The sequence below is a fragment of the Onychostruthus taczanowskii genome, unplaced genomic scaffold (genome assembly GCF_017590055.1).
Source record: "Onychostruthus taczanowskii isolate IOZ18803 unplaced genomic scaffold, ASM1759005v1 scaffold35, whole genome shotgun sequence".
Lineage (NCBI taxonomy): Eukaryota > Metazoa > Chordata > Aves > Passeriformes > Passeridae > Onychostruthus > Onychostruthus taczanowskii.
This window is the reverse complement of record NW_024500905.1, coordinates 4,143,656-4,158,725: the sequence shown is the minus strand read 5'-3', so window position 1 is coordinate 4,158,725 and position 15,070 is coordinate 4,143,656. Positions and strand designations below refer to the sequence as shown.

At 40.3% G+C, this 15,070-nt stretch overlaps 1 protein-coding gene across 1 annotated transcript in view; it reads right to left on the bottom strand.

Moving 5' to 3' along the window:
* Positions 1–15,070, bottom strand: part of GRIP1 (glutamate receptor interacting protein 1) — a 209,007-nt gene that overhangs the window by 2,241 nt on the left and 191,696 nt on the right. Inside the window, exons 19-23 of the mRNA XM_041411206.1 lie at positions 14,906–15,059; positions 12,501–12,701; positions 10,028–10,139; positions 7,200–7,433; positions 630–776 (exon numbers count right to left, since the gene is read on the bottom strand). Coding sequence (XP_041267140.1) covers positions 630–776; positions 7,200–7,433; positions 10,028–10,139; positions 12,501–12,701; positions 14,906–15,059 — 848 coding nt within the window. The remainder of the gene's footprint in view (positions 1–629; positions 777–7,199; positions 7,434–10,027; positions 10,140–12,500; positions 12,702–14,905; positions 15,060–15,070) is intronic.

Below are 15,070 nucleotides of genomic sequence, written 5' to 3'. Positions count from 1 at the left end.
TAATTGAGAAATAATATGGCTTTTCCATCATAGTCTTGGCACTGTGATAAGTGTGGTGCTGAGTAAGTATTACATTATTCCAGCTATGTCAGTCAACACTTGGTTTAAACACAGAAATAATTCTCAGGTCTGTACCAAGAAAAACAAGAAAGAAAAATCTGTCTGGAAATGCTGTGGGAAATTGCAGCTTCCCAGTGAGCATTTGTATGTCTCCTTTGGAGTTCTAAAACAAAATATTCTGAAAGAATTTGTTGCTATAAACCTGACTGCACAGGAAAATCCAGCTTTAGTGCCACTGCATAAAAGTCCAAAGCTCCACTAAGTGCTGCCTTTTCCTGCCAAGAAAAGAAATCTGAGAAATCTACACAGCACAGCCTGTGGTGCAGAGCAATTACGGTCATTTGTCCTTCATGGTTCCCCTACACATCCCTCCCCAGCAGAAATACAAACAAACAGTGGTGCTCATTATTTAAAATATAATAAGCAATGTAGATTACAGGACCGTTCCAAGTAACAAAACTGCAAAACACATACCCAAATACCCCCCAGTGTGGTTATAAACCTTTTTACAAAGTAATCTGTATGTCACATCCCTTCATGCTAAACCTGCACAGTGCCAGGAACATTACCTGTAACAGTCTGTCATATGGTTTTAAACCTCCCAGATCACCAGGGCCAGCTGGTCGAATGTTTTTAACATACACTCCTTTTTCCAATAAACCATCTGAGACACTGAACCCAAAGTCTTCTCCATCAGAGTCCTTGTACAAAGTTACCTGTGGAGGAGAGGTGATGTGATGAGAAAGAAAAAACCTTTGTCCCCATTTCCACAAGCATGAGGCAGGTTTTCTTCCTAGGATGGTTTTGGTATTTTTTTTTCACATTAGAGAGATCACTTACCTGCTATTTGGTACTTACAGTATTAAAGTTGTCTCCATTTTGACATTATGTTAATATTCTCAGAAGCCACCTTATTCTTCTGTAAATAAACAGCCCTTTTCACTTCTGCTTGCCAGCTGGAAATTTGTGGTATTTACAAAATACCACAAATTTCGGGTGTCACTTTTTGATTCTTAGTATTTTGTCTCTCTATACTCTAGCTGCCAGGATCTGAGTACAAGATATGGCTTAGTTTTGCTTCAGTATGAAGACCTGCCCTCAGTCAAACAATTGGTGTTGTGTCTTGCAATCAAGGGAATAAAGACTATTGTCAGTTTAAGCTCTAGACTGCTTGGTTTTGGCCAGGCAGTGGTCCACCCTGTAAAGCCTAACCTCAGAAGTGCTCAGTATAAGAGTTATAATGCAATCTTTTAAGGAAGTACAAATAAGGCTCCTTCTGGAAGAGCTTGCAGGCAGTGTTCTTACAGTTACATAACCATGAGGTGGTCATTAAAAAGCAGGAAATAGAGTTAGGAGAAGGTTTTTCAGGTATTCAGAAGATAAATCCTCACAGATAGTTTTGTGAATTCAGCTATTTGACAGATAAAGACTTCTTTGTAGGCAAGTGGCATGCTTAGGTTTTTATTTTTTCTTGGTCCTCCCTCACATCAGGGGTGCTGACCCACATAAGCAAATTGTGTGAGTGGTGTGCCACGGTGCACAGATACAATTGCACAGTCAAACCTGTGTTTTTAGCACTGTAGCATGTATCACCTTGGCTTCAAAATGCACTGGTTTTATCACACCGTGGCTGATAAAAATGACATTAACGGTTCCAAAATTTTATAATGGCTTGGTACAAATAATGCTCCATGTGTTGCATCTTTGTGTGTGCACCAGCCACTGAATTCCTTCCTGATGTTCCTGAATTGCAGAATCATTTGAATTGAAGGGGGCTCTGGAAAGTCTCTAGTCCAGTGTCCTGCTCAAAGCAGGCTGAGGACTTGGTCAGTATTTTGCAGAAGGATGCCAAGGCACAGCAGTGCTGGGGCACAGCACTGGTTGGTGCTGCCTTCAGAAAGCTGCTGAGCTCCTGTTTAAATTGCCAGTGTGAAAAGGGATGCCAGAACAGACCAGGCTGTCTCAAAACGAGAGTAAAGGATTTGGAATTTGGGTTTCTTTCCTGCTCTCTGCATTTTTCTTTTTTTGACTTGGGTTTAGGGGTGCATCAGCCCTGCTTTGGCTAGAATGAAATCACACTCCCTAGTAAGTTTGGTAGCTGTCCTGGGCAGCAGCTGAGAGAAGCTGGATACAAGGGCAGTGGCTGCAGCAGTAGCACCATTTTCTCTGTAGGTGTGGATGGTGCATTGTGGAGCTGCTGTGAAAACATCAGAGTCTTGTGCCGTGGGGAGCACAAACACCCCCACGTGGTGTTCGTCCCTTACTTTACCCCAGCTCATCCTCTTCCCTTGTTTTTCTCCCCCTGAACAGCACTGCAAAGCTACACCTAAAGTCCCCTTAAGCTAAAGGTTTTCTTCCTGCCAGTGACTTTTTTGGGTATGAGCTGTCATTTCATACTTCTCAGGGACTGTGGTGTTTAAGTTTTTTGCCTTCTTTTCCTCCATCCTCCTCCAAGATAACTTCTACCTGAACCCGCCATATGTCCTCCATCCCTTCATGAATTTTAGGAGTCACTGGGCATTTCAGCTACTGAAAAACCTATCTGCAAACTCACAATAATTAATCATAGAATGATTTTAATTTGTATCAACAGATGCTATTATCAGCAGGACTCTAGGGAAATTCTATAATTTGCTATGAACAGAGGCTTTTGTTTGTGTTATCACAGCATGTTTAACATGGCTTTAATGAAGAGTGTGTTTGAAGCTGCTACAGAGGTGCTGTAAGACCACCATTCTGAAGGCCTCAAAAAAAAAAATGCAAGGAGGTATATTTCACTGACAGATTTGTGTGCACTTCCTAGCAGAAATTAAAAATAAATAGCTCTGGACCAAGACCCAAATTCTCTTCTAGCAAAATAACTTTTTTTTCCTCATCATCACAAAGGACAGTTCTTCAAGTTAACTGCTTCTTAAAGAAGCCTTGAAAAGTTCACGTGAAAATGGGATACAATGCCTAAGAGAAGAAGACTTGAAGTACTCTGTCCCGTTCCAGCACAGGTGGCACATTTTTAAAAGGAACTTCCCTTTTCCACTTACTCCTTTTCTTTTGCCGTTCTTCAGGCACTGGAGTCAAATGGAGCTGGATCCAGCCCCAGATGAACTACAAAAGCAGATTGAACAGGGGACTCCCTGAAGCCATCCAGACTGTATTCTTGTCTAAGACAGGATCAACTGCACCTAAACCCTTTCAGAGATACATTTTATCTGCCCCACATTTTCAAATCTCCAGTGATCAAGATTCCACAGTCTATGAAAGTAATCCCTTCTAGTCCTTCAGATGTTTCCCTTGGGTCTAAACTAAATCACCCTTGCTGAGGCTTAAGCCTGTTGCTATCCACAGAGAACAAGATCACTTTATTCTCTCTTTCTCTGCAGTGATGTGAAATAAGGCTTGTTTTTCTCTGGACCCTGTCCATATGGTCAACATCTTTCTTTAAGTTTCAGATCCCAAACTGGACACTATTACAGTCAAGACCTTCTCAAAGCCAAACTGGAGTGGAGAACAGCTCACCAGGGATGGTGGTCCCATTCATATGTTCCATGACAGTGCTGCTTTTTTCCCTGTTTTCAGTGAGCAATCTATCAGCAAACAGCACACACACAAGTTTGACTCTAGACACGCACAGGAGGAGCCATTACACATTAATGCACCTTAACCTGGGTCTTTTCTGTAATAATGCACGTGCTACTTCATGCCCACCTTGTCAGACAAAAAATGGAGCATTTCAAAATTACAAAGGGCATGAAAGAGGGGTTTTGCTGTAGAGGGTCAGTGGGAAGTTACTGCAATGGAGTAGCAAGGCAGGGGACAAGGAGGGGCATTGGGAATGATCATCCTAAGTCTTTTATCAATCACAACTTACACATTTCAAAATATGTTCTAAAGTTTGTGGTTCTTCAGATCTACAGATCCTAGATTTTTATAAACTGCTTCCCTTATGGCTATCTTCTCTTGACTTTTGCTGTGCTTAACAGGAGCTTGGAACTTAAAGAAACTGGTGCTTGCTTCAGGGATGAGGTAGCAATTTAACTTTGTTGCATGTTTGACACATTTTTCAGATGGAAGTCATCTGCAGACAACTTTCTTTTGTATTAGAGGTTATAATTTTCGGGTTAATTCTTCCCAGGGTAACATATATTCTTCAAAGAGAATCTCTGATAAAAGCCTTGCTATCTGAAATACTCAATTTCTACTCAATAATAGGTATGGACAAAGCCCTACCACAGGTTCCTCATCTTGACTTGCAGCAACCCTCTCTGAAAGGAATGAAACTGCAGGCAATTCACACAACACCTAAATCATGCTGGTTTATCTGTACTGCTGATCACAACTCGTTGGAAGGTCTGATCTCAATAGCAAAATCTCCATTTGGGTGATTTGTTAGACTCTTAAATTTACATCAGGAGCCTAAGGGAAAAAGAAAGTGGATTTGGAAATTTAATTCATATTTCATAAGCAATTAAATAGCTACAAATTTTAAACACAAGCTTATATATTTTTAGTCTGTGCCTATGCCTCTTCTCCCTCTCAAGTCTATGGGAAAATGCTTAATTTAAATTCATACATCTTGCACAGATCAGCTATTGAGATATTTTAACTGACTGTAATTTTAGATTAATGACTACTTGCAATAATAATATTGAAAAATTATCTGGTCTTAGTGCATATTTTTGCTCTCAGAGGAAAGTGTGCTCTATGAAACTTCTAAAAAATGGTCTTCTATGATTTTTAGAAAAATATTAATCTATACTATTACCTAAGTAGATAAAATCATTAAAGACATTCATTAAATTTGGGTACTGATATAGCAATACACCATCCAGCTAAATTAAAAGTTATTAAACCATCTAGAACAAATGTTTGAAGAGATCTGTAGGACACTTATCTCAATCCTAGTTTCCTCAGGACGCAGACAGTTCAAGAGCCCAACTGGTGAACGCAATGCAGAAAGAAGGAGCAGTGAAGAATTCAGGTTACTTTGCTGCACAGTGAACTCTGGCCTGTGGGCACACAGGCCCTGTCCCAGCAGGGATGCAGACCCACCACAGTGACACAGGACAAAGGCACCTGCCCTGCCCTGCCCGTGAGCCTGGCAAAGCTCCGCAGCACAGAGCCGAGTACGTGCTTGAGAACCTGCCGAGGGAGGTCTCGACAAGCTGGGCCTCAGCTTGTATCCCAAAACTGCCCATACCATCACATATTTCTCAAGTCTTCCTATTTTTCAGTGGCCCAGCTAAGTAAGACATTTGCCTGCAGAGGGCAGAACACATTGCCAGCAAGAGGATACATAAAAAACACTTCAAGGCATTTCCCTGACGGTGAAGTCATTCCTGTGGCATTGCAGCTCTTTTGGAAAATTCTGATTGAACAAGCTGTCCAAAGGAAGAGGTTATTAGTGTTAAACTAGAGGTCCAATACAAAAATAAACATGAATACATGAGAGAAAGTAGCAGGCACACTGCTACACAAGAACCAGGAGGAAAACTAACAAGTAAGAACTTGTTCAGATAAAAAGCAGTCCATGCTGCCTGGGCTAACCTGCATGTGTCACAGGGGTATAACCTCACTTTGGGGAATCAGAGCATAAGAGCCAGTCACTAGTTTCTATTTTTCTTGAATGACTGTAAGGATTTGGAAAATCCTTGGTACAGGTTCAATGTTTAGATTTTTTAGAGAGGAAATGACTCTTCTCTGGGTGACAGAACAGACAGTAAAAGCAAACTCAGCATCACTTCAGCAGACAGGGGAAAACTGGGTATATTGTCTGAACAAAATCTGGAAATTACTCCAAGGGAAGGTCAAAGCAATCTTAAAAATAGGCAGCTGAAGCAAGAGAAAGCTCATTGACAGGTTATTTGTACTGCCCAGGCTCTAACAGCTAGTTACTATCACAGGATGCCACTGACTCATTAACAGAAATCTCAGGACTCCTTTCCAGGGAACGATTAATTTTAACATGGAAGGCTGGCTTTGTAATCCAGAACTGTGCCTTTGTTGAATGTGAGCACACTGTGAAATGCCTACTGGCATACTTTGGTTTTATATTTCACATTTATTCACCACTCAGAAAAAATGAGCACAGTACCTAACTCCACTGATCACTTCAAGCTGGAAATAGGAATAGCTTAAAACTATCACAACACATCCTTATTGGTCATATACACTGGCAATGATTTAATTTGCCATATATGAGATCAATTCTTTACTACCTTCTGTAAACATTTATTTAGCCCACACTCAGCAAGTCCTTACCTTGGTGAAGTCAACTGAACTACAGACTAAACTCAGACAAATCCACAGGATGAGAATGACCAGGTGACATATTAATGAAATTTCCCTGTGTTCTGCCTCCTCTCCAGAAAGATCTCAGACCTTTAAGAGGAAGGTGGGTGCAGGAAATGAGATGCTCATTTCCATCAGGAAGAACAGCATTATAATGTCCCTCAAAGTTTTGGAAACTGGTTGCTCTTACGGCCTCACTGGACTTTAGACCTAAAGTGGTCAGGTGCTTGCTGTGCATATCCAAACATAATTTATCCAGTACTTGCTAGGAGTGCAGTGCACCTCCATATCACTGAGTGATTTCAACCATCTTGAGCCGTGAAAATCTGTATAGTCTGAAGATTATTTATCCTTTTTAGAGCAAAGGAATTATAAAGAGAAAAGAAGCAATACCTAATTTGAAATAACATTCTATATTATGTATATTGAATCTCTTGTATTTGATTCAAAATGAGTGTTAATTTAAAAAAGGACCTATGGGAGCCCCAAACCCTCCTGAGTAATTTCCTGAAGAAATGTATTTTCTAGAAATTAAACTTTGCTTTCTTAATGAACACATTTTGCAGAGAAGAGTTATTGGTGCTGTCAATTCAAATTACCAGTGGATGCTCCTTTCAAAAGAGTAGTGCCTTTTGAGGATTTATTGTAAAATGAAATAGTAGACAAGGATGCATCTTATTCATTTGTTTTCCCCCACAAGGATCTATCATTAATGTGTTTGTAAGAACTAATATGCATGGCCCCCAAATTACATCTGTGGAGTCATTATAAAAAATGCTTACTGTGTTGCCATATAATTAGAGTTCCTGTGCTGAATATATTATTTCAAAGCTGTCAGAAGAAAAATTACAGACCTTGTGTAACTCCACAGGAGTTGGTGACATGATTTCTTTCATCTCTTGCTTAAATTTTCTCAGAACCATGGACTTTCTCCCCACATCTGATGGCAATGTGTTGCTACGAGTAGCTTGACTGTAATGTGGCCTTACAGAACTTCTTTCCTGGAAGCTGGCTTGTCTTCCCAGCTGGTTACGAGGTTGTGGGTTCTCATGATTCAAACTCATTGTACTTCCTGACATGATTGTGGCCTAGAGCATTAATGAACAGGTTAATTTGCAACAGAGAATGCGGGTTAAGTTTGTGGTTAATTCATAGCAGTAGGAAAAACACCTCTATTCTTTGTTAGAACACAATCACTCAGGGCACAGCAAAAGGCAAGAGGATAGATGTTCAATCTGCTTGCAAGTCACTATAAAATAAAGGACCACAACAAAACACAATAACAATATATGAACCCTATGGGCAAAAGTTTTCAGATGGCATTTCAAACTAAAATACTGAGCACCAGAACTGCTATGCTTGTAAGCCAGTCCCCTGGCAGACTGAAGAGTACGTAGCGTAATAACTTATTTAAAAAATATTTTACACATAAATAAAACAACATCTAAGTTGTGGCATAATTGCATTTGTTGGAATTGGAACTACAGGAAAGCATTTACAATTCAGACTGTGTGTGCAAGGTAAAAATGTGTGAGCCAGCAGAATATGTAGGTAGCTCTAGAGCCAGCATGGGCAGAGTGCCTGGCTACTACCCCAAGCTCAGGGAAAACTCAGTGCAGGTGAGCTCACTGCCTGGAAAGAAACCTTGCATGACATGCACACTGCAAGAGTGGCTGCCTTAGCTCAGCACTAATACTGGCCCTGGTCTCACTGCTGGTTTTAATCTCAGGAAAAGCCTTTTGTTTTAGGTGCAAGAATACACGAAATCATGAAATATGATGGAGTCACCTCGCCCACTGAGTGGAACAGACTGAACTTGAAAAGAATCCATGCTCAACAAGGAGCCTTCAACCTTGGGAAAGATTTTCTGCTCTGGGGAATGGGAGGCATATGCACTTTGGCACAGCCACTGTGGGAACAGGGTGTGCTGAATTTCCTATTTATTATCTTTTCTGATGGACAGCTGGAAAGGGAAATTTAAAGACCATAACCTGAACTCTGACTGGGACTGGATGCAGACGATCTGCTTGAATGGGAGATGTAAAAAATAAGGGCAAAACAAATAAATGTTTGCCTATAACTCTGGTGAGCATGTCTGTCACCCTTCCTTCTCACAGCTGCAGCACTACTTTCACTATAAGATAATGGATTGTAGCCATAACACTCTTTTGTGCTCAGTAATGACTGATATTACTGCCTGATGGAGCTAAAGCAGCCAGAGGACTTGGCAAACATCAGCCTTCTTTGCTCTTTGGTTGAAGACCTTGAAATGAAAAATGATAAGGAGTCCTTGACTATGCCATGGCACTTCATAAAGTAGAGACATGGCCACTCTCAGCATCCTGTCACACTGAATGAGTCTGGCTTTCTTTTCAGAGCTGGGGGTTGTGCAACGAGGCAATGCTATAAATGGGACGTCTACGGTTCTGAATTTCACTTTTGTGAAAGGCTGAGGAAAATTCAGTGTGTTGAAGTAACTGAATTCTGGTCAGCATAGATGACCTATTTCTCTTTTGGAATTATCTATTTCCATATCCTTTTATTATGCTCTGAATACTGGAAACTGCAAGAGAAGCCTGCAGTACTAAACCATATCTAACTATGGAATTAAACTAATATAACATTTTCTCCTACATTTCTCTGGTTTTCAATAACAAACATACGAGAATCACATTTTGCTACCCAAACATGCAATACAAAAGCCATAAATCTGAGGAAGTAAATTAATCTGAACTGAAAAACTTTCACCCAGTTATGCCATTCACATTCCTCCTGGCTGCTAAAGGACTTTATATAACACAAAAATGAAAATGAGATTCTGCCAGTTTTGCAGCTCCAGGAATTTAAAAGAACATAAAAGAAAATATTTTAGGACCTTTCATTCTGTAATTGGCAGTATAATGGTATAATGGTAATTGTTCTGATTAGATAACTTAGAGAAAAGGTGATTAGACAATTAAAGACTCCCAAGTTACTCTGTCTCTGTTTTCTTCCCCCAATGTCCTCAGCACAATCTAACACAAAGCACGGCCAGATTTGTAATAAACTTAAGGATGAAATATGAAGATTTGTTACACAGTGAAGAAATTGCTGCGTAATGAACATTTCTCATACTGGCAGCTTCTTTTTCTTTCAGAGTGATGTGATTATAGGTAAACATTTTGAGAAGCTGATTTTCTTTTATGTTCATCTTAATCAAATTAAGTTTCAATTTAAAAGACAACCTACAACATGCTAAGAAAAGCTGCATGAAGCGTCTGTCAGCGAGTGGAATGTATTGCTGCAGGAAGGTTATGCCCACTTAGAAGTTCTGTGCCATTTGCTGCCTGTACAGACAGCATCGATGGTTATGCACAGCAGAAGCTGCAAGTCAAAAGCACTGGGGTGAACATGTTTATAGAATTTTGGTTGCATTGCACAAAAGAAAACAGCTCTGGTTAGGGGCAGGGGAGGCAGCTGCACAAGCAAAAATATAAAGGTAAAGGGTAGGTACCAAGAGAGTCATGTTTCTCAAACACAGACGCCTGTCAGCCTTGTCCTGTAGAGAGGGGTTAAAGCTTTTAAATGAATTGGTGTGATTAGTGCAATGTAAAAGAAAAAAGGAGAAAATAAAATGAATGTAAACCAAACCAAAACCATTATATTTCTCTATAATTGGAAAGAAAGGTTAAGATTGTTCTACCTCTAGTTCCCTCAGAATTCCTGACTGGCCACAGGTCTCTAAATCCTCCAGAGCCTGAGACCAGAAATTTTCCTCCTGGTCAGCCTCGGTGTTATCATGGGTACCTGTGAAGCTAGATTTACAATGAGAAGTTAAAAAAATGTGGACTTTCCCCCCCCCTCTAAAAATATATATTACACACGTGCCTTGCCACAGACTGCAACTTGAATGACAGAACGTTATGCAGGAGAGTGGGGAAGAGTCGCTGACCAGGAGAGGCTGGATGGACATGCAGAGCACATGACAGACAAGCCTTCTCATAACCTGGCAGTCACTAGCAGCTGGCAGGACCTGAGCAGCGAGTTGTTCAGTAAGGAGATAAATGGATTCCAAGAACAATTCAATACACATTTTTGCTGGATTGAAACCAGGACTTCCCTTTGAAAATTAATGAATCAACCAGTAGCTGTGTGTGGAGCTGCTCCGTGCAACAAATATTTGCAATAAAACCTTTCAACCTCACAGACTTCTCCCAGGCAATATAGAAAGAGTCGTCTTTTTTTTTTTTTTTGCAAACAACATTTTGCAAAAGAGGCTTGGTGGTGCTTTTTACTTGATTCCTTCAACCTAAGATGCATTTATCAATTTAAGCCCACCTGATCGCCATAATATAAACTGCTCCAATCATTTCAAACATAAACACAGAGAAACTTTCAGGAATGCCACTGTCTTGCACGGAAACTTAGGTCTCTGGTGTTTCATAAATGCACCCAAAACCTTATTAAAAGCACCCTTGAGCAGATGTTGGTAACAGTGATGCTTAGGTAGTTGCTCAGCAAGTGAGGTCTGATAAAAACCACAACTCTGGGCTGTGCGACACAGCCCAAAGCAACACCTTCACAGTGTATGTGTGTATACAGGGAGGGAAGCAGGAGGGTCTTCTACCCTAGCAAGGGGAAGCAGCTCAGTAAAGGTTCACACAAGCATCAGAGCTGCTGCATGGGAGAGGGCTGATTATGTGAAAGGCACAGGGGAAGAAGGATGAGGAAGGAAAGTGACAATTTGCCCTTTTGGTGGCAGCAAGCTGTTACTTTGGAGCAGCTGCCCATGGACTGCAGCTAGTGGTGCTTAACAGCACATAAACAGAGCAAACACTATTATGGAAGCATCTGAGGCCTTGCTTGACAAACAATGTATTACTGAGAATAGCGTGAATGTAATTCTGTTTACAGAATAGCTTTTAAATACGAGAATTGCCCAGCACAAGGGAGGACAGCTTGAATGCTTCACACACATGATACTCTGCCTCAGAGATGCTTTCTTACAGCTACAATCAGTCAAGCAGACAATGGTCAGCCATTTCAATCTCTTATTGCAATGATTCTCCACCTAGCATCAGTGTCTCTTCTAAGATATTGCAATAGATACAGCAATGGCAAGAATACCTACTCAGATCACGGATGCAATTCCTCCCAGGCAAGACAAGAAAGTATTTAAAACATGATTTTAGAAAGATCCTTGACTTCTGAAATGAGCTTTTTCAATAATTCTATGTAGTTCTTTCAATAGCCAATTTTGAATACAGACTAATTTATCCATTACAATATCTCTTGTTATACTGCACATTAATGATATCAAATGGAACTTAAGCTAATGAACAGGATAATTTGAGGCAATTGTCTGTGGCAGAAAAACCTGGATTTCCTAGAACTGGAGGTCCATTTCTTCTCTGACTTCTGTGAAATAGAAAACCATGATCCTCTATGTCTGGACTTCTTAGTGGAAGCAATTTCTTTTTCAGCTCTCCTCTCCTCTTTTGCTCTTTCTCTGAGTCTTGTCTCCTGGTCTGTGAAATCTCAACTTTTGCATGTTCATTATAGCCACATGAGTAATTTTTAGCTCAGCTACTACACCAGAAAACCAGAAGAGATACCAAAATAATTTATCTAGATGTCTTTTTTATCTAAAACCTGAGGGATTGATTTTAATTCATATGAAAAATTGTTTGATCCATAATGAACATATTTGGTTTTCTGATGCTTAAAAAGTCTGAAGGAAAGGCAGTAGGACAGATAATGAAGATATGGGTATCTATGATTTGATTCTTACTCCCATATGAGACACAAAATCTTTGTGTTTTTTAGTTTTTTTAATCAGGAGGTTCTTGGATCTGGCAGACTCATTCCTGTAAGCATTGATGTTTTAATATGTTAAACATTTTCTCTGGAGCAGGAACTATAACAGACTTGTTCTACCTGCCAGTGATAGGTAGACACCAGGCTAGAGAGTGGTTTAAGTTCTCTGGTTTCATTTGCTTGCCCACTGAAATGTCTCTGTCAATCAACAGCAAGTTACTGTGGTGTTTTCTGCTTTTACCCTGTTTTTCTCATTTCAACTGATTTGCCTTTCTTCCCTTGTCTTCTCACACTCCCTGCCCCCCACCTCTGCCTCAGCCCAACTGGATCTCACTTTTGTGCACTTTTTGGTTTCCTACCTGGAAGTATTCCACTCTTCCAGCTGTCCCCCACCTTTCCTTTGCCCTCCAGAGGCACCTTTCCACATCTTTCCCTCTTTCTTCATGCTCCTGATGCTCTCTCCAGCTGATCTTTCCACAGATGTTTGCTTTAAATGGTTTTCTTGATTCTCTCCCAATGTCTCAGTCTCCTTCTGTTGCCACATATTCTTGGAAGCTGTGCTACACAAAAAAAAAGGCAAGAAAAAATTACTTTCTACAGCTAGAGAGGAAGAGAAGTTGTTTAGCTAGAACTACAAGAAAAGTGGTGCTTTTCTCAGGATTCCTGTAACAGGCTTGAAGGACAGACATAGCCTTCTCAAACACTCCAGCACTTGGGATAGCAACACCATCAGATGTGGCATCATCTATTTTACAGATACAGCATTAAAGTAATCATTATTTTAATTTGTACTGTATCTCTCAGGTGTAAGTCACATTGACAAGCAGAACAAGACTCTTTAATGTGCATACTTTCTGCTGAACAGTGCATTAAAATGGTAATAGAACACATGCTTTTCATTTAGAAGATTCTGTATTTTACAATCCAACTCCCTGATTCACTGCTCATCAACTTTTTCAGCCCATTACTTACATAGCTGCAAAACAGTAGGTGTTCTGGAATCCACGGCTGCATCTCATTTGAGAAACAAAATACGGGCTACAACTGTGGATAAAGACCCTATTAAACTAAAAATACTAGGCTACCAAGAATGGGCTACCAAGTATGAAGAAAGCTATCTAATTTCCTTTATTAAACACTGTCCACTACTAGCCTATGAAAACTGCCAGCATGCTTCTGCAGTAGGGACCAAAGGAGCTGGATGTGGACTGAGAATTCACACTTGCTCATATCTTAGCTGTCATCTCACCAGGCTTGTCTCCAGACAAAATGCCACAAAGCCATGGGCTGTATCAGAGGGTTTGTCATTCAAAATCTGAAAGCAGCATCTAATCTTTGCCTTGATTTGTATTTCAAAGCTTATAGACTGGACCCCATGGATTTCCTTACCCAGTATGTTTATACAGGCACCAGGAAGGTTTTTTTTAATAGTAGACTTGAATTTTTTGCAGACTGGGATTTCAGGCTCACTGTGCTGGCACAGTAAGAAAGTGTATTTCTCATGAAGGACATGCATGTCTGCAGGTCCTGAGGGTGGCTGCAAAGAGCACTGAAATCTCTTTTACTGTGATGCCTGTCTTCCCACGTCTGAGGAAGAAGTGTTCATTGGCAAAATTACCCAAGTCTCTGCAGTGGATCTACTAACAAATCCAAAAGAAAAGAAAACTTAGAACAGAAGACAGATTTTTGGGTCTTTCACTATCTCCAGGAAATGTGAAGCAAATTTTTTTTTTCTCAGGAAGTGCTTTTGTCTGCAGAGAAATTAACTGAAAATGAGATTTACTTCTCAGGAAAGGAGAAACAAATGTATGGCAAAATACCAATAGTTTGGAGAAGACATTTGTACCTGGATCCCTTTTTACTCCTACTGAATGTGAATGTCTCAAGCATTTATGGAAGGAGACTGTAATTTGTGCTTCTTTGCCCAAACCAAAATGAATTTTCATAGGAGACAAAAGATTAACACACCAGTTGTCTTCAGCCACATTATCTGTAGGTTTACTTTCGTGGAGTGGAAAACAGATAAGATCTTTTCTGAAACTTGCCCAGGGAAATGCCCTAATTTTTTTGTTTGTTTATTCTTAAGGGATAAATGCTGTGTTTTATAGGCTGAAGTAACTTGAAATAAATATAGGTCTTGGTGTTTATTGTAAATGCACAGCGAGCCCCGTGGCAGGGAAGAATGATGCATCTGACGCCATGTTGTCAGAAGGCTAATTTATTACTTTATTATACTATATTATATTAAACAATACTATACTATACTAAAGAATACAGAAAAGATACTTACTGAATGCTAAAAAATAATAATGAAAACTCGTGACTCTTTCCAGAGTCCCGACACAGCTTGGCCCCAATTGGCCAATGAGTCAAAACAACTCACACCGGAGTCCAATCAAGCAATCACCTTGGGTAAACAATCTCCAAATACATTCCACATGAGCATAACACAGGAGAAGCAAATGATATAAGAATTGTTTTTCTTTTCTCTGAGGCCTCTTGCTGCCTTTCCCAGGAGAAAAGCCCTGGGCGAAGGAATCATGTTCACAGAATGTTAATGCCACAGGTGTTGGCATCATAATCCTCCATAAAGACCACTAATCCACCCCAGCAAGCTTCATTAAATATAAGTGTCCCATATTTAATGGAAGAGCTGCTATAACTTCATTAGAAAAACATAATTTCATTCAAGACAGCTAGTGTTCATTTTTGAGGCACTGCTGCAGCTGCAGACCAGAGAACAGACACTCTTCTGGGAACTTACGTGCTTGCTGCAGGTCGATCCCATTCGTCGTCACTCAGCCCTGGATCATGGAACGGGTGGTTCCGTGGCTTGCCTGGAGGGGACAAACTGCCCTGCTTGGGACTCCTCCATTCATAGGCATTGAAGTTGTATCCTGAAGCCTGATAGGTGTGTCCTAAAAAGATG